This window comes from Gallinula chloropus (genome assembly GCF_964237585.1).
Source record: "Gallinula chloropus genome assembly, chromosome: 8".
In the NCBI taxonomy this organism is placed as follows: domain Eukaryota; kingdom Metazoa; phylum Chordata; class Aves; order Gruiformes; family Rallidae; genus Gallinula; species Gallinula chloropus.
This window is the reverse complement of record NC_140093.1, coordinates 3,810,955-3,833,937: the sequence shown is the minus strand read 5'-3', so window position 1 is coordinate 3,833,937 and position 22,983 is coordinate 3,810,955. Positions and strand designations below refer to the sequence as shown.

At 51.2% G+C, this 22,983-nt stretch overlaps 1 protein-coding gene across 1 annotated transcript; it reads left to right on the top strand.

Moving 5' to 3' along the window:
• Positions 1–628: 628 nt before the first annotated feature.
• Positions 629–18,607, top strand: UBE2G2 (ubiquitin conjugating enzyme E2 G2). The gene is made up of 6 exons (XM_084267427.1): positions 629–688; positions 6,672–6,707; positions 6,792–6,837; positions 12,237–12,355; positions 15,159–15,299; positions 16,609–18,607. The coding sequence occupies exons 1-6, from the start codon at positions 646–648 to the stop codon at positions 16,719–16,721; spliced, it is 498 nt and encodes a 165-aa protein (XP_084123553.1). The 5' UTR covers positions 629–645; the 3' UTR covers positions 16,722–18,607.
• Positions 18,608–22,983: the final 4,376 nt, after the last annotated feature.

Here is a 22,983-nt window from a genome sequence, read left to right as displayed (position 1 = left end):
CTCTGGAGAGATTCAAGACCCATCTGGATGCCTGTCTGAATATGTCCCAGGGAGCTGCTTTGGCAGGGGGTTGGACCCCATGAGCTCTCAAGGGGTCCCTTCCAACCCCTACAATTCCATGATTCTCCCATAGGCGGGCAGGGGCGGGACAGCCTGCGGCTCTCGTTTTCTCACCGTGTCCCCATACTGCTGTGCACGGTGAATACCGTTCCGTGCTCTGGCTGCTGCCCCACAGCCACCCTCCCCTTGCCTCTGCCCCACACCCCCCTTCCCGGGGCACCCAGGAGACCCCAGGGCAGCCAGAACACCCACCGGGGTGTCAACCCCGGGGCGGGCGGTGCCAGCACAGCTCGCCTTCCCGGAGGGGGGATGTTCGAGGCTCAATAGAACCTTTTAGCCCCTTTTTCCTGCCCCCTCCGTGCCAGCAGCCGGGCGGGAAGGGCCCTGCCCCGGTACGGCCCCGCCAGCCTCCGCCACAGCCCCGCTGCCTGAGGGCCCTGCCCCGCGCGGGGAGGCGCTGTGCGCCTGCGCGGCGCCGGGAGGCCTGTGGCCCGTACCATCGAGGCGGAGCGGCAGCCCGCCTCCCTGCCCGGCCGCTCTATCCGCCCTGCCGGAAGCGCCGGTGGGAGCGGCGGGGGCCGCGCCATGGCGGGGACAGCGCTGAAGCGGCTGATGGCCGAGTACAAGCGTGAGTCGGGAACGGGCTCCGCACGCCCGCGCTGCTCCCGGGGGGATCCTTCCGCGAAGCCCGGGGGGGCGGCGGGGCGGGGCGGGGCTGGGCGGGCCGGGCTGGCTGGGCCGCGGCCCTTCCCTCGCCCGGCCTGCGGAGCCCTCCCCGCACCCTCCGGGCCGGGCCGGGCTGGGCCGGGCTGTCTGTGAGGGAGGGGGGTCGCGGCAGCACCGCTTCCCGGGCGCTCTCCCTGCCCTTCCCGGGCTGTTCCCCCGCGGCTCCCAGCAGCCCTTCGTCCCTGGTTGGCACACCCGGGGTTCCGTGATGCCGGCGAGGCCTGGGAGCTCCGGGCCAGCCCCCCGCGCTTCCCCGGTGTTGTGTCTGGGTTCAGCTTCCAGCCGAAGCCGGCGGAGCGGGGCCCCGTTACCCTCTGTCCTGGTGTCGGTCAGGATGGAGTTAACTTCGTTTGTAGCAGCGGGTGGGATGCTGCGTTTGGGTGTTAAAATGGGAGCAGTGCTGGTAACACCCTGATGGTTTTAGTTGCTGTCAGACAGTCAAGGACTTTCTCAGCTCTTCATGGGAAAGGAGGGGCGAAGCCAGGACAGGTGACCCAACTGGCCAAAGAGAGTATTCCACGCCAGTTACGTCCTGCCCAGGATATCGGGGGGCTGTTGGGAGGAAGAGCAGGGGCAGCTCTGGGATGCGTGGTTTTTGGGGGACGGTCGGGTTCCGGGACGGCTCTGGGTGGCACAGCCTGAGCTGTGGGTTCGGTGAGAAACTGCATTGGGTATCAACAGCTTCATAGATTTTTGCTCTAAAGTCCTATTAGCATTGTTATATTGTATATTCCTGCTATCTTAGTAAACTATCCTTGTCCCAACCCACGGGCCTCTTAGTTTCTTGGTTTTGGGGTTATTTGCCCCTTCCTTTTTCCTTCCCTTGCCTCTCACCCCCTCCCCCCCTCCCTCTTCCTTTAAGGAGCAGGCAGCTGCCTGGATCTCAGCTCTCAGCCGGGGTGAAACCCCAACACCCTCTCACCCCACAGATGTGCCTGCCGGGACCCGAGCAGCCGTTAGTGGCCGCCTATAACCTCACGTTAGCTGATCAATGACCCGGGCCTCCTTGTTTGTTTAAATATCTCTGTGAGGTGCAGCTTGCCAGGGGGGTGAGGAGTGGAGATCATCTTCCTCCCACCCAGCTGGGACCCTCTGGGGCCCCCCGTTTCTCCAGGGGCTCGAGAGGTGTCAGAAGGCACCTTGTTCTGCCACACAGAGAACGACTTTGTTTGGCTTTCTTTACCCAGTTGCTTTTGGCCTCGTGATATTCTGGCTTTTATTTAAGGTGAGGAAGTGGAGTGGGGGGGGAAAAGAGGAGTGTTTGGGCAGCAATGGGTGCTGTCAGGCTGCGAGTGAAGGTCGTTCACCCAGCTGCTGAGGCTGTGTGGGGATCAGGAGGTATTTCCCTTCAGTGGAAGGCTCCAGCCTGGGTAACAGAGTGTTTAGAGAGGTGTGTGTCTTGCCAGTGCTCTTGGGCCGCTCTCCAGAGTGTGGGTGTGGGCTGAACCCTCACTAGTTTGAGGTGCTTGAGGGCCAGGTCTGGCCCAGGGTCCCTCCAGGTCCTGCAGGAGCTGCTTGGGGTGGTGAACAAGCCCCGCTGGCACCGTGGTGTGGGTAGAACTTGTGTCCTAGAAACCTCCCTATTCCTATTGTAATCCCGAAGCACTGACCTGAAAAGGCAGCTGCAGAGACTCCACTCTGCTTTTGTTGGTTCCCTTACATAAATCCCCTGAGCCCCAAAAGGCATTTTGGATCCTCTGCTGTCAAGAAGCTCTGAGGTCTTACCAGAAAGCCTTGTATGGGTGAGTTCTGTGGGAAAAGGTGATGTTAAATAGCATCAAAAAGAATTTGACTGAATGCAGCAGGCAGGCCTCACTGTAAATCTTCTCCATGGGGTAACTCAGGAACTGAGATAACTGTAAATCTTCTCCACTCATGAACTGAGATAACATCTCCCTGACTCTAACAAAACACAGTGTTGTAAAGAGTGAATGTAATCCACAATGACTAAGTGTACAATCCTTTTACTGCTGGAAACCTTTGACTGAAGCAGGATTACTGAAGTAGAGTAAGCCAGGCTGCTTGGTTTTAGTGGCTTCTGGGTTACCATGAGCTATACATGTGTTTCCAGGGTTGTTATTTTCCTGTAGGTCCTCAAACTTTGGGGGATGATCTCTTGAGGTCCCTTCCAACCCCTACAATTCTGTGAACTTTGCCACAAAACCCCGACTCCAGCCTGAACAATAACCATTCCCTAGTGCTTAGCTGCAGCTCTTCAGGAGCTGTTTTGCCCTGGAGAATTTTCTCAGCAAAAGTTACTTTGAAAAATAAACCCAGTTCCTCCTCACAGGTCGTTCTGCTGCTGCTTTTGGCAGAAAAAGAGAAAAGTCCTGTCCAGGGGCAGGGCTGTGGGCTGAGGTTCAGCTGGGTGGGAACATTCTGCTCCGTCCTGACTGTTCCCAGTGTGGGCATAAGCACCTCATGGCCCTGGGTGACAGCTTCAAATGTCCCCATCCTGCTGGCTGCCCACCTTGCATGAAGTCTTGTGTGTGTGTATATATGTATATATTTGTGCATGCTTTTTTTACCTCTTTAATTTTCCTCTTTCTTTTTCTCTGTCTCTTCAGTTCCTTTTAGCAGTGACAGAGACATGTGGCAGTCTGTGCCTTGCTGGCAGGTGTATTTTGTTTACCAGGCTTCCAATTCTTCCCTTACTTGCCTCTTAATTTTGTTTTTCTAGCTGTGTCTTTGATTTTTCTCTGTCTACATGCCTGTCACAGCCTTTAAATAAAGGGTTATTGTTACCTCCTGTGAAAAGTACATGATCACAGAATCCACAGGGATTGGAAGGCACCTCAAGAGATCATTGGGTCCAGTCCCCCTGCCAAAGCAGGGTCCCCAGCGAAACACTGTGAGGAGTTTGAACCTGTTGGAATCCAAATATGTGATGTGATTTTGGGAGAGGCTGTGAAATGGCAGTGTTTTCCCTCCCTTGTGGAGAGGGAAGGGAAGGTGACCCTGGGCATCCAGGTGTATTTTTTTTGTCCTCTGGTCCTAGGCTGTTTTATGTTTGGGGTGTGATGATTTTTTGCTCTGCTGCATTTATTCAAGCATTTCTATACTCTGCCAGAAGTAATTTGGCTTAAGCTTTCCAAAAGACAAGATAAAAATAAATAAAAAAGGCCAGAATTTCTGTGAGAATGCATGTTTGTTGTTGATTCTACTTTTAGAATAGTGTAAAGCCTTTAGAATAGTATCAGCAGCTTAACACTTGTGAAAATTAGAGATGAAATCATCTTTTTCTGCATTTACTTTCCCTGGCTGTGTGATCTTGATGCTGTCACTGCCTGAACCTCTTCAGTGTAGGTTGGGTTACGTTGAAATCAAGTCAAATCCACAGAGAGAGAAGAGTTTCAGTGTCCAGTTGTACACACTGTGTTTCTGTTCTGGTGCCAACAGGCAGTGGAGCAGTGGGTTGGGATACTGATGGGTATCCTTGGGAGTGCTGTTGGGTCAAAAGTAAGAGGTTTAAGTTAATTCTGAGGTTTCAGAAGACAAGGAGAACTGAACCTCTGGCCTCGTGAAGACCCTTTGCTCGGCAGGGTTTGGATCTTGCTTCTCTTTGCCCTGGTTTTCCTTGGGAATGGAGATCTGTATGGCACAGCTCTGCCTGGCTGCCTCTGGACAGTCACGAGGGCTGCTGGGGTTCTCAAGGGAAGTGGTGGGAAGTACCAGAGGGATTTTCTTCTTAGAGAGAGCCACAAGATGGAGCAAAATGATTCCGGGAGCTCCTGGGTTTGACATCTCCCTCTTTCTGCCTAAAAACATCAGCAAGCAAAGCTGGTAGAGACCCACCATCATGCTGGAAAAACCTGCTCCTTAAAGCTGGGAGTCTGGGAAGCCATGAGGCTGAGTTTCAGTCTGCTGCTGTGATTTTGGACTTCAGTGGGGGAGAGCTCTGTGCCAGAGTCAGTGGTGATCTTGTCAGCGGTCACAATCATGAAGGACTCTACACAGAGCAGATAAGCTGGCACTTCTTTCTTCCAGCTCTGGGGAACTCAGGGGTAGTTCCACCAAAGACCTGTTCTCCCACAGGTACAAAGCACAACATATCTATACAATTTTTAGCAAAATCATTGTGCAAAAGTGCTTGTTTCTTAGCTTGACCTTTACAATGATTGGCTTTTGATTGCTTCACTTTATCTGTTTTCTTATTCTATAAAAGTCATTGGTTGACTATGCTGATTGTTTTAAATACAAAGAGGGGAGGGCAATGATTAGCATATTCCTGTTATTTCCTGGAAATCATTATCATATGTAAATGTCCCCCTGGTTATGCTGAGGGGGGTGCTTTGGTGGTCCTTGGTAGTCTTCCTCACTGTGTCTGTGAGTGAACCCCATCCTTGAGCAAGCTCACTTCATCTTCAGCAGCTCTCTTGCAGCCAGAGCCAGTTTCTTCATGTGCCTGTTGTTTTAACTCCAGGTCCATAACCAGTACCCATTGTTTTAATTCAGAGCCCATGGTAATTCTCCATTGTGATAAAGGCACACGCTGTCTTGTCCCTAAAAGCCTTAACATGCTGTGTATGCTCATAGCTGCTATAACTCCTTAAAATCAAAATCATATCCTAAACTAAAATCAAAATCCTATCCTAAACTAAAACCAAAATCACCAGAAGTTAAGCTGGTTTATTAGGGTGACTGTAACAATCTGAGTGAGCAGGAGAGTTTGGCTCTCTCCCGTTGGCGTATCTCTGCGTGGTTTGGAATCCAGCAGTGGCTTAGCTGCTGCAAGACAGAGGTCTCTGCACTGCTTTGTGCAGTGCTACCTGTGCTTTTCCCATGTGGCTTCACAGAAATCATGTCAAACACCTTGTTTATCAGCTTACAACTTCCCAGCTGCCCTGGGTCTGTGTTCGTGCTTATTTCCCTGTGTGGCGTTCCCTGTGGCTGGGCTCTGTGTGCCATGGGCCACCCGTAGCCCACAGGCTGCTGGTTAGGAAATGCTGTCCTAGATAAGCAGCTCACAGCCCTTACTTAACTTGGCCTAATTACAGTCACCTCCTCTGGTCTGACACCCTGGGAGTGTCACCTCCTGCCACTGGTCTTGCTGGCTGCCCCGTGTCTCCCTCAGACCCGTGGCCCCAGGGTCCTCAGGACTCGGGAAACTGGTGGGCCCTGCACTGGATGTTAGAAAGACCCTGGCTATTACTCCATCAGTGTGCAGAGCAGCAGGCTCAACACGACATACAGATGCCAAAGGCAAAGGAACTGGGGACTGTTCTGGTTTCCTATGGAAAGTGAGGGCTGATAGATCCAGACTTGCCCTGTACAGCCAGGATTCCTTTATTGCCACTGCCTTTTTTGGTTTGTTTGTGTTTTCCAGGCTGCACAGAGGGAGTCAGGATTCAAGGGACAGAGCAGCTTGTCAGATCTCGCTTGCGTCGGCTTCTCCACCTTTCTGTGTCGTGTTGGGTTTTGTACTGAGGTGCTGTCAGGTCTGAATTGGTGCAGAGAGGGTGCAGGAACACAGCCTCTTCCCAGGGTGTTGAGTTTGTAACTTCAGATCCCACAGTGCTCAAAGAGGAGAGAGTTACCCATGCTTTGGGGAAAGAGGTGGGGTTTTTTTTCCTTCCTTCTCACTTCTAAACTGTTGCCTGTGAGAAGACTACTTTGGGGAAGCTGAAAAAGGAAAAAGACACCAGGTATTTTTTTGTTTAGAAAACTGAAGAGGTTAGATTATCAGCAGTGAGATACTGGCCCTTCTGGCTGTGGAGTTTTGCTGAGTTAAAGCATGGTGAGAAGATTCCTGCCATGGTGTCCTCAAGCTTTTCTTCAAGGGTGGTTGCCATGGGACCTCTGTAGTAAGCTGTGCCCAGCCAACTCTGCCAAAGCACTTCAGCTTGCAGCCTGTTTTAACCTTCCTTGTGTTTCTCTTTCCACAGAGCTGACCTTGAACCCTCCAGAAGGGATCGTGGCAGGTGAGGAGCTCAGCAGGGTTGAGCTGTGAGGTGGGAGCCTTGCCTTCAGGTAGCACTAAGCCTTGTTTTGTTTTGTCTTAATAGGTCCCATGAACGAGGAGAACTTCTTTGAGTGGGAAGCTCTGATTATGTGAGTTAATACTGGTTTGGATCTGAAATCAGTGCTTGCATGCTACAATTAGCTTCTAGGAAAAAAAAGAATGGAGGGGGGAAAAAATAGAGTGTCAGTTCTGTATAACATCAACCTTGGCCTGCCTTTGGCTGGAAACTTCTGTTCCAGGTTATACTTGGAATTTAAACAGTGTGACAGGCAGCGTTGGGACTGAAGCGATGGGTTGTTGTGCAGGTGTTGTTACTGTAAGCCATGTTTAACATAAGCAACTTGCAGATTTGCCAGGAATGCTCCTTTGGACTCTCTCAGGTGGGTGTTGTATCTACAAAGGCTGCAGGAAACAATGAGCTGCTTGTAGGTCACACAACCTGCTGGAAACGTTACTCAACTGCAAATACAGGGCAGGTTCTTTTCAAGTATCATAGAATCATAGAATGTCATGGGTTGGAAGGGACCCCAAGGATCACAGAATTGGAGTAGAGCAAAATACACAGGTTTTCAGTGAGAGAAGTAAAAAAATCAGTGCCTAAAAGGTGTTTTCTTACTCTCCAGATTTTTTTTCCTAGGAAAATGCAAGGGGATTGCTCTGAGAAAGCACCCAAATTTAAAAAACAAAACCAACCCAAACCAAATCCTTTTGAAATTCTTTACACAAGTCAGTTGGTGGTGTGAAGACATTGGGTGCAGTGATTCCCGGTGGAAAGCTTTTCTCTTGACAAGTGGCTCTGATGGCTGCCTGTTGTGTTTTGGGGGATGACAAAGACTTCTGTGCAAAGCTGTGTCCCCCCCCTTGAGTCCCAAACTGCTGGGCAGGGTTGTTCATGGCAAAACTCACTATGAAAAGACAAAACCTTCTTGCCAAGCAGCTTCTCTCTTGCCTGTAGTCAATTGATTTATGCTGTTCCCTCCCTTGGGAACTTTGAGTACATGGAATAACAGTTGTTTTTTAGAAAATCAAGTTTGGGGGTGGGGAGGGGGAAGGGCCCTTTGTCACCCCTGTCTGACAATTTGCATAAATGCTACGGAATTAAAAGATTAAGGACTCCAAACTGCTGTGTCTGTCTCAAAGCTGCAGGTTTGTTCTTAGGGGAGACCCAGGCTCTGCATATCAAGCTTTCTTTAGCAAAAGTTGGGGATTTCCTTCCCTGCAGCCAGGGCATCCTGGAAGACCCCAGGGAGACAGCCTGAGGTGGCCCTGGCTCCCCTCGCAGCGTGCCTGCTGTGCCCTTGGCCTGTTTTTTTCCCTGCAACCACCTCTGCTGACTATGAGCTTCTCAATTAGCGTGGGTGGGTAGCATTTTCCTAGCACAGTTTGCTGGTGGTGTGTTGTCTAGGGATGAAAAACAAGCTCTGTCTCTTGGGACCAGGCACGCAGCGATCGAGCAGCGTCCCGAGCTGCAGCGTTATCACCTGCTCCCCACAAGCTGGCTGTGTGGGTGATCCTTCACAGCAAGCCTGAGCCTCAAGAGTTATTTTAAGCCTTGGTGAGTGGAGGTTGGGATTACCTCTGCTTGTTTGTGGGTTGATAAGAGTTGGCAAATGTTCCCTCTGCTTATGTGCAGCGATTTATCCTGTGCTGACAAACAGGTTGTACTTCCTGGTAGCTCGGTCCCATGAAAAGGAATGCTTAGGTAACTCCTTGCCTTGACAACCAGAGAATTTGGCTGCAGTGTCTTAGCTTTCTCTTTCTGGGAGGGGGATAATTCCCCACTCCTTGGAAATGTGTGCTCTGGTGTGTCCCACGTTTCAGATCTTCCTCTCAGAAGATTTAATGAGATTTGTGGAATTTGGAAGGAAATCCTCATAGCTGGAGTTGTGTGGTTGAGCAGAGCTTTTATGGGCGACACACAGATGTACTTATGGCTTTGATTCATTACCTAGAAAATACTTTTACAGGTGTTTCACCTTCTTAAAGAACAGAGGAGCTGCTTGCAGGCTTGAAAGCCCTTCAAAGTGCTGAGTGTTGAGCTTTGTGTCTTTGTCAGCGCAAAATGAGAGGCGGAGGTGCTTTGATTTGAGTTTCCACAGTGTGTGTGTGTCATAATACAATTACACTTTAAGATCTGTTAAATTCTGGAGCTGTGGTATGATAGAAACCTGTTTACCCTAAACATGTTTGGTTACTTTGTGTCTTTACAAACCCCTCTTAGTAGAAGTGTTTGGGTACCTTTGGAAAGCAAGCTTGTTTATATTCATCTGTGATTAGTCTTTGTGAATGTTTTGTAATCTCAAATGTGCTGTGAGAGATGCTGGGAGTGAAAGAAGTGCAGGTGAGGAAATTAAAGTTGCCTTCAGGTTGGTGGAGAGATGAAGCACAAAAGGCAGGCAAGCAGTGTAAGAGTGAAGAACAACAGAATCTTCTTTTTTCCCTGTTCACCAAATTTATATACAGCAAGAGCACATGAATAATAAAAAAAAGGCCTGAGAGAAAAAAGACATCATCTCTTTATCACTTCAGAGGTGGGCTGGGTAATGGAAGATCGATGTCAGAGAGTGTTTCAGAGATAAACTAACAGCATTGTAAAATAACAGTGGTGATAGTTGGGATTTCTGGTGTTCTCACCTGCAGCAGCAGCGCTGGGTAAGAGTTAAACATACAGATGTGATGGCTGCAGTGATGTGTCTGAGCAGTAGAACAGTTCTTACAGTGTCATACAGCTGGAAGTGGGAATACAATGTGATGATCTCTGGACAGACCCAGGTTTGGAGCCTGGCACAAAGCCCACCCTTTGGAGACGACCCCAAACAGCAGCTGAATTAGAGTGTGTCTGAAAGCCCAGCCTGTGCAACAGGGTGACTTGCCTGTGGTGATAAACAGCCCCAGCACATCAAGAGAGTTCACCCTAATGCTCCTGGGTTCCTCAGCCTGCCTGAGGTCCCACAGGAGGTGTTGTGTTGTGCAGGGTCACGAGCTTAATGTTTCAAGGCCAGGTTTTGCCCTCTGACTGGCATACTCAGTGTGTGCTGCCATGAAAGTTTATCCCCAAAAGACAGGACCATGTAATTGTTAAGAACTTTATTAGCCTGAAGATTGCTTGAAAACTGAACAGTGTAAACTGAAGTCGGCTTATCAAAAACCTGTCCAGAAAGGTAATTAGATCTATAATGAGGGGTAGGGCTTTCTTTTAGCATGGAATTCCCCTTTGCAGCATCTGGTGACTGTGGGTTTTGGTCTTTATCCAGCATCTTCTTACAATGCAGAAGCCATTTACAAATGTACATGAAGCTGTGATTATAGAATTAATCGTCCTTGTGGATGCCCTTTTCCCCTCCTGTTTTGGCAGCTGCCCTCCAAAGCAGCTTATTTTCCTGCTGTGTCTTACGTGACCAGAGCTGTCTGTGACACCTCTCACACAGCCTGGATGTCCAGCAAGTCACTTCATGCTGTGTGAGGGCCGGAGGAGAAGTGCTGTCAGCTCCTTGATGCTCCAGGGAGAGGGATGCAGAGGCTGCCCACGTCGTGAGCCCTGAAGAGGCTCGGATGGAGCAGGTTTTAGCAGTCAAGTTTAAACATTGCAGCCTCCTGAGTGCTTCGTGGTTGCAAAGGCTGTCTTGGATTAGCTCTAATAATTGCTTTGAAGTTGATCCTGGCAGCGATGAATGGCTAAACCAGAAGTTGTGCTCACATAATCCAGGGCCTAAAATGGAGCGTCTTGGGTTAATGTACTTGACAGAAGAGCCCTCCAGGCTGTGTGTTTGCTCTCAAACCAGAACATAGACACCCACCAGCCTTTCAATGTGTGTATGTACATACCCTTAGAAGTTCAACAATAAGCCTTTAAAATGCAGCTGGAATTCAAATGTTCATGGAAAGAAACCCATTCAGCTTACTCTCAGATGTGAATTGAATCCCAACTAAATTTAGGGAAAAGGCCAGAAAGGGAACAGAACAGTTTGAGATGGTTTAGCTTTGGTTCCTGCAGTATGCTGATGCATTGCTCTGATCCTAACCCACCAGCATCAATATTCAGGTTTCAGTCATGTAGTTCCTGTGCTTTTCTAGCAGCCAAGTCTGTTGAATCCCACAGTTTGAGCTTCAGAGGGTGTTGGGTTTTGCTGGGCTCAGTTTCCCTCTTCGCTAGGTTTGCAGTCTTAATTAACTGTTAGGAGTCCTTGAATGTCTCCATTCTTTTTGGCATGGAAAATGTGGGTGGGGAGGAGAAGGCATGAAGATCATAGAATCATAGACTGGTCTGGGTTGGAAGGGACCCCAAGGGTCACAGAGCTCCAACCCCCTGCCACAGGCAGGGACACCAACCTCCAGGCCTGGAGCTACACAAGGTTGCCCAGGGCCCCATCCAACCTGGCCTTGAACACCCCCAGGGATGGGGCATCCACCCCCTCTCTGGGCAGCCTGTTCCAGCCCCTCACCACTCTCTCTGGAAAGAACTGCCCCCTAATATCTAATGTAAACCTTCCTTCCTTTAGTTTTAATCCTTATTTCCCAGGTGGTATAACCCTTGTTCAGAGAGCGTTTTACTGAATACACGAGGTTTCCTTGGCTGAGGTTTTCAGCTTGTTTGGGGAACCTTTCCAATCAAGGGCGATCCCATTTGTGTTTTTAACTCCCAGATGGTTCAGCAAGTTCAAGTAAATTGCTTGTCATGAACTTATTTTTGCTCACCTTCTAAAAATGGGTAAGGAGGAGGGGAAACTGATTGTCTTTATCTCTCAGCTCAGTTGCACTTTGAACTAGGCGCTGGATGCAACAAGGAATCGTTTCTCCCAAGAACCCCAGTGAACCCATTTATTTTGCACGTGGGCTTGAGGGAGTGCAAACTAAAAGCCTTCAGCCTGCAGAGGGGCAGGCCTGTCACCCTGCAGAGGGGCAGGCCTGTCACCCTGCAGAGGGGCAAGCTTGTCACCCTGCAGAGGGGCAGGCCTGTCACCCTGCATCGAGCAGTTATGGTCCCTGAGCCATGTCCTTATTTCCCCACAGCCTGGCTGTGTGTTACTTTCCATCTGATGATGGTGATGAGTGGTTACATGTGCTCGATACTGGTGGTTTGAACCTCTGCAGGTTGAGCTGCAGCGTTTGACATCTCTGTCTTGTGTGGCATAACAATATCTTCAAAGGCTGAGGAGTCCCACACCTGCCTCTGCTTTCTCTTGACGTGCAGACACTCAAATCCTGGAACATGCCTTGGAGCCAGATACTCCAATTATAGCCAGACACACCCTGCTAATTAAGCAGTGTTGTGACCTTCCTAGTAATTTAGTGTGCAAGCTTTGATTTCCCCCTTCCCTCCCAAACCCCAGTTTTGGATTTAAGTTTATGAGGTGTGGGGTAAGGGTGTGTTAACTCTTTGTTTTCCAGAAAAGGTGATGGAACCCAAACCTCAAAAGTCTCATTAGACAAGAATTTGGGTGGGAGAACTGTTTAAAGCTCTGGTGAATAGCTTTTTATCTGTTTCTAGGGGTCCTGAAGACACCTGTTTTGAGTATGGGGTTTTCCCTGCTATTCTCAGCTTTCCACTCGACTACCCGTTAAGCCCTCCGAAGATGAGGTTCACCTGTGAGATGTTCCATCCAAACAGTGAGTCTGACCAGCAGGACAGGGGGAGGGGGTTGCTTGTGCACCTTTAAACCAAACTTTGGCAGCAGGAGACCTTTACTGAGGGTGGTCCTCTCCCTTTCCAGCCTTGGGCATCCTGTAGGAGTGCTCAGCCGTCCCGCAGTGTCGCTCTGTCTGAAGCTCACTTTACAGCAGCATTCCCCATAAACCTTTTGGTCATAAAAAGTCCAGTAAAGATTCCAACAACTTCACTGCCTTTCAGATCACTCCAGGAATACTTGTAACTGTCGTAGAAATAGTCTAAAGAGAAATCTGTCCCTGCTGTGAGATCCAGTGTGTGACTACAGCTTCTTCCCAGTCTTACCCCATGGCTTTCATTTGAGCAGTTGGGTGTTATTTTAATGAGTGAAAACGTGCTCATACTGACTGCAGTTTGGGTGCAGCTTTACCTGGCAGCACATCTTCTTTCTTCCCATTAAGTGGCAGGTTTAGTAGCATTTCTGATGTGATCTGAAATACAGAGTCCACTCTCCCAGCAGATGACACACTTGTGAGTGTTTAATATGAAGACTTTGCTGGCCTTTCCTCTGCAATTCTGGTGTCTTAAGACTTTTCAGTGGAAACAGTTGAAGTGACAATGAGTAGGGGTAGCAAGTTTGAACCTTGGACAGGTTAAAAAACCTTCAAGTCCCCCTTTGCAGCCTGGAATGCTGCTTTCTGGACTCAGCCTTGGCATTCATGGTAAAACTGTTGCTCATGACATCTGCGAAGTCAACGTGGACTGTGTAAAGGTTGCTTATCTTCATGCAGATGTGCTGGGCAGGATCTTTAGGCCAGGCTAGTTGGTCTCTGTCACTTGAGACCAATAGACTGAAACTGCTGCCCTCCTGCCTTGCGCTTCCTTCCCAGCTGATGTTTCTGTGCTTGCATAACACCAATCTTAATCTCAGCTGGGAATCCATTTAGTCATCCTATTCCAAGGAATTCTGCAATTCCTTGAAGTTCTTCTGCTGTTTTCTTCTCAAATCACCGCTGATGCAGACTCTTGTCTGTTTAATCCACACCTTTCTGTTCCTCTGTGGAGAAGGACACACCTTCACGTCGCAGTGTAGCATCATCCCTGAAAGCTCTGAGATCCACAGCAGCTCAGTGACTGCACCTGGAAGCAGTGTGGCCACACTGGCACACAGCTTCAGCTGGAAAAATTCGCCCAAACTTCTCATCAGGACTCATCTCTGTTAGCAAATCCCTGTCCATGCAGCTCCAGTGGTGGCCTTGGCTTGAGGTTGGCCCGCTGCAACATAGCCAGCAGGAGAGGGATGCAGAGAAGCACAAACTGCCTGACTCTCATGTGTTACAGAGTGACTCTACCCATGGGCCCTTCCTCTGTGGGGTTAACTGGAACACACTGGATGGCCAGCTCAGCTTTTCAACATCCCATGACTGTGGGGCATGTCAATCTACAGTTGAGCTCACCTAAAGTAGACAGTTGAATTTATCTTCTCTGGTAGGATCATGATGGTCTGGTTATACCCAGAAGAGCTGTAGAAATGGGTGGCTGTGCTGTGCTGCTTCTGTTCCTTAAGCACTTACACCTCCACCTGTGAGGAACTGCAAGGAAAATGGCTGAAAAGCCTGCTGCCTTCCCTTATCTTTGGAGCTTGTATTAGATACAGGGAGAAGGAGGCACCACAGAACTATCTCCTAAATGAAAGTGATGCCCACGTCTCCTGGCATCAGCCTTTGCTGTTGTGACTGTGCCACTCTGATCCTGCTGGTTTGAATGAGGCACTCTGACCTGATAGTGTGACTTACAGGTGAAATACCTTCTGCCAGCACATTTCTTGCTTGCCAGGAGAAGTGCTGAATCAGCACGTGCTGTTTCCATCTCTTCCAGCCACAGCTAGAGCAGCTCCAGTCCCCAGCCTGGGGCTGCGGGAAGGGATGTAAATAAGACTCTCCCAAAGTGCTCATGTGTCACAGGCTTGTGCAGACAGTAGCTGGGAGAGTGGGAGGGACTGGAAGTGAGCACAGCCGCTTCCAGTGATTGTTCCCTCTCTGTGTTTTGTCCTGTTCTCCTGGCAGGGGCACAGGTTTGCTCACCTGAGGAGTAGAAGCACTGAAAATCCTGGGCTGAAGTTGTTGCTCTTGGGGAGGCTGCAGGATTAGGCCGTGTTGCTAAAGCAGGGTTTGGGACTCTGGGCTCTGTGGGTTTCCTCTTCAGCCTTTCTTTGGCCTCATTGTCAGGTCAATTAAGATGATTTGCACCATTGCAGGTGCTTTGCTTGTGCTAAGAGTGGGAGGGGAAGACATCTGCATCCTGAATCGATAGGCTGCTGTTTTCCCATGTGCTTTAATGCAGCAGAGCTTTAAGCAATATTAAAGAAACCCAAAGGTGAACTGCTCAGTAGTGTTTGAAATTCTTAAGGCCACAGTCCAGTGGAGGATGCCAGTGTGCATTCAGTGTGGTGCAGCTGCTCCCCTTCCATCTCAGTAGGGCTGGGTACGTACACAGAGCTGTGTTGGTGTGCAAGTACTCACCTCTTTCCAGCTCTCACTTCTCCTGTGGAGCCTGCTGCTGGTTGTTAAATGAATCAGGTGCTCTGAGTAGGCTTCCTCTGGGAAAGGGCAAGCCAAGCTTTAGGCTTGCTCAGAGGAAACTACTTCCTAGATACTTTCTTTTTGTCTTTTGAAAGAGAAAATATAAAACTGGGTTTAGCATTGGTCAGGCAAAGGCCAAGTCTGAACATTGGTCTGTGCTAAAGAACTGTAGAGGCCCAGTGTTTCCACCGACTAACAATCAATCCCTGTACCTCTTGTGCAGTTTACCCCGATGGCAGAGTCTGCATCTCTATACTCCATGCTCCTGGGGATGATCCCATGGGATACGAGAGCAGCGCTGAGCGGTGGAGTCCCGTGCAGAGCGTGGAGAAGATCCTCCTGTCGGTGGTTAGCATGCTGGCAGGTAAGCACCCACAGCTGGAGCTGCTGCTTGCTGTTGGATTTGTTAGGTGAGCCAAGGGTGCTGCTCTTGAGAAGAGGGGTTGGGTGTGGGGGCTTTCCCTAAATCCAGCAAGGGCTGTGGGGCAGGTGGTTCCTTTTCCACAGAGCGGGCAGAGCCACCGAGCTTCCTGGAAAGGGCAGAGCTGTGTCCCTTAGAGCCAGTTTTCAGTGATAACAGGTTTTAGAAGCAGCAAAGCTGATTAAAGAGCAGGCAACGGACTCTTACTGGGACCATTTTAGTTTCAGTGTAGTAACCTCCTGGTGAGAAGCTGTGTGGATAAGTTGTACCTCACTGGGCAGCCCCTGGCCTCCAGGAACCTGGTTTGCATTGGACTGGTTACCCTTAGAGTCCCCTGGGCTCTTGTTCTCTGCCTGCACATCCTGTTTTCCCATGGATTTTTGAGGAATTACTCTAACCATCAGTCATCAGCTTCTGTCAGGCTGCTGACTAACCCTTGGCTTTAGCTCCACAGGTAGCATAAGCCTGTGCTCACCAAACTGCACATTTCCTGTGTGTGCTACTGGCTTTAAAGGGCAGACCATCAGCCTTGTGTCAAGAAAGATGTGAGCCCAAGATGGGCTGGGGTGGATTTGGACTGGTGTGTCAATCTAAATGGGCAGTGTACAGTCTGTCTTAGTGACTTGTGTGATCCCTTCTGCGTGCTGACCATGAACCTGACCAATCGTGTGCCTCAGCTTGCAAAATGAAGCTCAGAGGGGCTGGATGTGCTTCCTGAAGCCCTCCTGAGATCCTTGGATGAAAGAAGTTGCAGCAGTTAAAGCATTCTCTGGGTTTCCTTGATTTGGTTGGTTGTTTTTTGGTAGAACAAGCCATCCCCAAAAGTGTCAGAGCCTGTTTGGGTGGCCTGGTCAGGAGGGCTTTGTGTCTGTGAAGCTGCAGAACCAGATAAAAACCCCATTTGCAGGGAGCAGGGGTGCAGATTAAAACCCCTTTGACCACAGTGATGGTGTCACCTTGTGTTGCTCTGTGTGTGTGTGTCGGGGTTCAACTGCTGAGAGCACAGGCAGAAGAAAGCCTTGCTCCTCTGCCCCTGGTTTCTCCCCTAGTCTCAACCTTGCTGGGATATTCTCTTGTGATGAGTTAAATTGGAGCCACAGGTAGATCCAGCAGCAGCCACGGGGTTTTCTTCATCAGTGTTTCTGGAGCCCCAGTCAGGGAGAGCAGCAGAGCAGAGGCAGCAGTGGAAAAGCCATGGGGTCCTGCTCCATCACCTGCCTCCCCACCTACCTTTCAGCCTTTCTCCTTTCAGAGCCGAACGATGAGAGCGGAGCCAACGTTGACGCCTCCAAGATGTGGCGGGAAGACAGAGAGCAGTTCAACAGAATTGCCAAGCAGATCGTGCAGAAGTCACTTGGACTTTGAGCTCCCCAAGAGACTCCAGTGTTTTGTATTTCTCTCCACCTGGAAAGGAGCAGTGCTCAGTGCTAGTAACCAAAAAGGAAAACTTTGCAAACTATTGGCTTCTTATCATTTGTTATTTATTTACCATCTCTTTTCTTCTCCCACTGCTCCAGAGAAGCCTCTAGTTCACTCACTAAATTGTGTGGAAAAGGGATTTAATACTAGGGGGAAAAAAAAAAATAATATGGAGACAATGCTGTTTCAAGGGCTGCTTGTTGCTACCTCACTTCATGGTATGGAAAGCTTGGAGACTTTGCAATCTGCAGCCTGCCTTCACCAGTCTGCTGTTTGAGAACAGAGCTGCTTGGGATCGCCTGCTGGAAGTCCTGTGTGTTTCTAGGTAGCATCACATCTGGAGCACCAATAGATGGGGAGTAATCTATCAATTTTTATGTTACTCGCTGGGGTAATGAGAGCATTTGCAGTTAGAACTGATTGGAGGGGTGTAGTTAGGCTGTAAAGCAGGGGTCTGGTTGGGATGCAGTAGCAAAGAAAGCGATTGTGTGGCATGTAAGTGTAGGAGAACAACTGGGGAGCTCCTGTCAGCAGCTGGCTGGGGTCTGGAACAGGCTGGTGTTCCCGTGTGACGCTGTGACTTCATATTGAGCCTTGGAGTCAGTGTTTGCTTGGCAGAAATCCCAAGAGCTGCTTGCTTATTCCTCAAAGACACTCAGCTGTTAAACTCTTGCATTCAAGGAGAGGCACAAGACATGTCTTACAGGCTTTGGGCAGGTTCACCAAGGGCGAGGTGAGCCATTGGCAGCCTGAAAATGCAGCGAGGGTATGTCTGCTCTGCTGGGCATTAAAATCTCTCTGCTGCAATGTCAGCTCCTCCTCTGGTGGTGTTTGGGTGTTGGGAGGGTTAGGTGCTGCTGGCCTTTGCTGTTACAGCCCCAGTCCCAGTTCTGCAGGTGAATAAGCAAAGGTGAACGTGGTAAACTTTGTAAAATCACCTGTGAATGTTTCTTTATGCCAACTGCTCCTGCATATCCAGAGTCAGAGAGGATACTGAATGTGTTTTCTAGAGGGTGGCACAGCGCCTGCAGAGTTTTACTACAGCTGGTGTGGAGGGAGCAGGAAATACCCGTGGCAACCATCAGTTTGTAAAGCTGCTGAGGGGCCACCCTTGTCCTTTGCAAAGCAAATCTCCTGTGTGGGTCCAAATCTTCTCCAAATCATGGTGAGCAGTATCATGCCCATCAATAACGTGTGGAATCAGGCCTCAGTGACAGCTTTAAACTGGCTCAGCTTGCAAAGGGCTTTGTTTTTCTGTGGAAGGCATGTGAGGAGGAAGGACTCCCACCCTGGAGAGAACTTTCCAGAGGTGATCATGTGCAGGCCTGTGTGTACAACTTGTCAGTATTTCTGTCTCACTGTCCGTGCTGCAGATCATGGTATGTGCCCTGTTCTGTGGCTCTGAAGAGTTCCTATGGCTGCAACTTGCTGATGGTACCTCCTCATAGGAGTAATTCTTTCTTTGGTGTAAGGGTAGGAAGGGGACCTGACCTAGTCTGGGAGCAGAGATGATGAAATAGTGTTGTACCTAACTAGTATTTCAAGGCGTGCAGGAAAATGTAGCACTTATCTGCAAACTGAGAGCATTTATTGAGTTGTAGTAGATGGGGTAGTAGATTGCTCCTGGGAGTACTGCAGCTGCTTCAGGGAGCCAATGCTGGAGAGCTGTGAGCGCCCCGTGGCAAGCGATGGATTCAGCAGCCGTGGCCAAAGTGGGCTTATTTTGTAAGTGTGGAGTGTTTTATCTGTGTGTGCTCACTTGTTTATCTCTTATTTTATGGTGGGATTTAGCCTGTATACTGAAAATAAAGTGATTATATTTTCTCCTTTCATGGATGTCTGGACATGTCTGTGGTGGGTGTTTTATATGGGTAACCATGTGGTCAGGAGATGCCACCACTCCGAAGGAGTTGGAAGGGTTTATCCTGACACAGTTAAAACACAGGGGAAGGTGCTGTAGAGGAGTGGAGGAGCTGATAGGGTTGCTTGGGCTTTCCAGGCAGGTTTCTTGTCTCTTAACAATGGTGATAACTGGCTAAATCAAAGGGAATGATAAAAATCTGCCAGCTGGCAGTTGTGGTGCAGCCTGCAGCTTCCAAAGGTCGTCTGGTGCTCGATTTGGTGCTCGATCCGTGTGCCTGGCCTGGGGAGGGAAGGGGTGAATCAGGCCTGTTAACCTGTCATTCAGAGCCTGTCTCAAACAGAGTCCTTGCACTGCAGCTCGTGGCTTTGTCCTGTGCCTGTGCTTTCCACCTCTCCACCAGCCAGGCTCCTCTGGAGAGGGTTTCACCCTGAGGCAGTTAAAGCTTGTACCTGTACAGCTGCCCCGTGGAGCCTGCCATGGGCTTCCCTGGAAGGTGGAATCCTCTCCCTCCCTGAAGGATACCTGTGTTGGCAGCCTGTGCAGTGGCAGCCTGTGCAATACCAGCCTGTAGCAATGTCTCTCTGAGCAGCTGCCTCTCTTCAGCCTGAATACAGTTGCTATAAAACACGTTCCCTGGGGAGTGCCAGAGCTCTGCGGGCATTATGCAGGCAGGTAAGGTATTAATAAAACCTGAAATGTCTTTCTCTGGGTTCTAATTGCTTTAGGCTCTTTTTATCTAGAGGAAAAAAAAAACCAAAACCCAAAACCCTGAGCAGCAAACTCTTGCAACAGAGCTGCAAAAATGGAAGCCACGTCCTCTTCAAAGGCTCTGTGTGTACATACATCCACGCACCCGGCTTCTCCTTGGCAAAGGGGCTGTGCCAGAACACACACAGTGGGGTGTGAGGCGCTCCCTTAATGTGCCTGTGTGCCTGCGAGTGGCTCTTTGAGAGCGCGAGCTGCCGGGCGAGAGGCCTTGGAGCCACATGAAAGGGCCCCGGCTCCGCAGCAGAGCCAGCCCCGGGCTGCTTGCCAGCTCCATTGTTGTGTGTTGGGCTGGAGCTGCACAGTGGATGGGTGGATGGATGGATGGGTGGAAGGTGGTTGTGCTGGCTTTGAGGTGAGCCTGTGAATGCTTCGTGTCTCTGGAGGACCTTCGCTTTCCTCCTGAAAGTTGGGCTGGGGTGAGGGTGCTGTGTGTGTCTCACCCTGTGAGCAGTGACAGGAGGGGCACCCCCTCTGTCAGCACAGACACAATGCCAGCTGTGCTGCTGATCCTGGCATCATCTTGGACGTGGGGTTGGTGAAGCTTTTAGGAGGTACCTTCAGGAAGGGGCTGGAAGCAGCAGCCTGCCCTGCTGTGCGTGCTGACAGAGCGGCCTTGGGCCAGGCAGTGGCAGGGCAGGGAGGTGTGAGTGGGACATCCCTGCTCTGCCTGGCAGGAAGCAGCACTGGTTACCTGCCCCTTGTTGCTTCTCTGGCTCGGTGCAGGGACAAAAAGCACCAGTGCCCATTCAGCAGGCTGGGGGGCTGTGAGGGGAGGACGCTGGGGGTCTTGCTGCCAGCTAGTGGGATGGTTGGGGGTGGCACAGGGAAGGTGCAGCAATCTGTCCCCTGGCACTGAAGGTTCTGCATGGGATGAGCTGCCCTCCCTGAAGGGCTGGTGGGTGGGCCCCAGAGAGGGCTCCTCGCATCAGTCAGCTCCCACCCGACGTCACGTGCACCCAAAGCATGGTTGGGGTCATGCAGGCAGCTATATCTGTGCAAAGCCTCCTCAGTGCTGTGGGGATGAAACCCAGCACTGGGGAGGGAACTGGTGGTCCTGTGTAGCATGCTCACTGCTCTTGCTGTCCTCAGGAGCACAGGGCAGCTGGGGTATCAGTGCTTTACCTGAAACTCCAGCCCTGGTGATGATCCTCCTGCGCCCATCCTCACAGCCTGATCCGAGCCCTGGCTGGGCAGCCAGACCTGAAGGGTGAAGGAGCCAGGTGGCTTTTGAAAGAGGCTTCGCCCCCCGAGATGTGGCTGAGCAGCAGTGGGGATTATGGGGTGCGTTAATGTGTAATTAAGGGTAATGATACGGATGGTGGGTTATTACAGGGTAGCTGCTGGCGTTAGCAGCGTGTGCATGAGCTCTCGGGGAGCGATTTGTGAGCGGGTCTGTCTAGTCATGTTGTTCCTGAAGGGTGTGGGGGGAGATGAGCCAAGTCCTGGGCTGAGTCCCCATCCTGTATGTGTGGGGCACCAGCCCTGGCTCGCCAGGACAGGGCTCTCCAGGGTGTTTCCACGTGTTTAACTGGGGGATGCAGGGAGGAGTGTTCTCCTGCTGTGCTGCTTCCCCAGGATCCCCACCTTCCTCTGCTCCTCTGGTCAATGCATCCATCCCTCCGAGCTTGGTCGATGGCAGCTCTCTGGTGCTGAGGCAGATCTGGCTCTGAGGGGCAGGAGTGCCTGAAGGGCGAGAGCAACGCCTGCATTCCGAGCCAACAGTGAACTGCAGAGATTTACCTCTTGCTTGGCAGTGGCAGAGTGTGGGGCAGTGAGTTTGGGGGGTTGCTCTAGCATGGTGTCAGATGCCTTCAGGGATATGGAGATACTTCCTAGTCAGTTGTCTGTGGGCTCAGCAGGGATCTTGCTCAGGGGGAGCTGGGCTTTGCTCACCAATTCTTGTGATGAAGGGCTGGAGAGGTGATCAGAGGTTGAGTTTTGTCCTTGGCCAGATCCTGCTGTGACTCAAGATCTTCTGCCTCGGAGCCTAGGTGTGGCCTTGTGGGGAGCACACATGTTTGGGGGCTCAATAAGGTCTTGAGGCTCTGCATGAAGCTTGGAGGTATGAAAACATCAGTACTGGTGCTGCAGCCCCTTGTCCAGCCTGTCTCTGTGCAGCCTCACTTTTGGCATCCAGTGCTCAGCGTCTGTCCTGTTAACCCCCAGGCAGTGAGCAGGGGCATCTGATTTGTTTGCCAATTAACTACACTCCCCATCAAATGAGACTCATGTTCGGTTTAGCTCCTTCTCATGTGTTAGATACCTTCTTCTGCTGGTGGAAACCAGGCAGCCCAGGGCAATGCCACGTGCTAAGCACCCCTGCAGCAAGACCCCACCCCCCCCCTGCTGCCCCTGCTGCCACCCTCGCTGGTCCCCTCCTGACTCTAATCCCACCCTGCCCTTGCAAAGTGCAATTAGGAGCATCCTCGAGCCTGGACTTCAAAGGTAGCAATGCCTGGGTGCTGCAGCCCTGGCCAGGAGAGCACAGGTTCTAGTTAGAGCCCTGTTCCAGGCAATCAAGGATTGGATCATCCTGCTTATGTGGGTCCCTGCTGTGTGACCCCAACACCGGCATGAGGCCTGGCTGCCACCATGGCTCCATCAGCTGTGCAGGGCTGGTGAAGGGGAGGACAAGCTGGGCTCTCTGGGACACCCTGCTCCCTTCTCCTCCCCACCTGGAGCTGAGGGCTGGGCTTCCCCTCCCCTGCTGCAGGCATTGCACCTTGGTGGGACGTGGGATGCTGGATGTCCCTGTGCCTGAGCATCTCGAGGGTGCCTGATGGTGCTGGGGAGTGGGACAGGAGCTGTGGTGACCCTGCACAGGATGCTGGCTCCATCTCTGCACATGGGGACCAGGCTCAGAGGGTTGAGTAGCGGGTGCTGCGGGCCGTGTCCCCAGCGGTGTCTGTGCAGCTCTGAGCACCGCAGCCGGGCAGCAGCTCCACGCTGGAGGATCCAGCCTAAAGAAAGTCTTGGAAAACAATAGCAATTGTTCTCTGCCTCTGTTCCCTTCCCTCCCCGGATGTCGCAGCCGCGCTCCGTGCCGCGGGGTGGGCAGAGTGAGCGTGGCTGCTGGCGCTCCCACCTTGGCACCCGCCTCCCCCACCGCCCATTCTGCCCTCCCACCAGCTCCTCCAGAGCCTAAATCACAGCTAGGAGAGTAATAAAAGCTCTGCATGGTCCTCCAAACAAGGGGTAACACTGGCCTGTGGTTCTCTCTGTCACAGAGCAAGAGGTTTTCCTATGGCTGCAGAGCTCAGCAGTGCCAAAGCGGCTGCTCTTGGGTGCACCCAGCCCGTGCTCCGGGTCATGCAGCCTGGCGCCAGGGAGAACCTGGCCTTGGGTGCTCCCAGGCTTCAGCTGGGAGAGAGCTGGGCCCAAACTGGCGAGCTGTGGGTTGGCTTCTGGTCCGAGCAGCATCATACGTCCCCTTCTCCATCCTTGACAGGCCCAGGCGTGTGGGGACAAGTCCCCTGCTTTCCCTGCGGGCTTTTCCTGCTGCCTGCCACCTCTGCCTGCTGCGAGCTGGAGCCTGTGGTCACTCCCCAGATCAAAGGGCTGCGAGGTAAAGGCGGA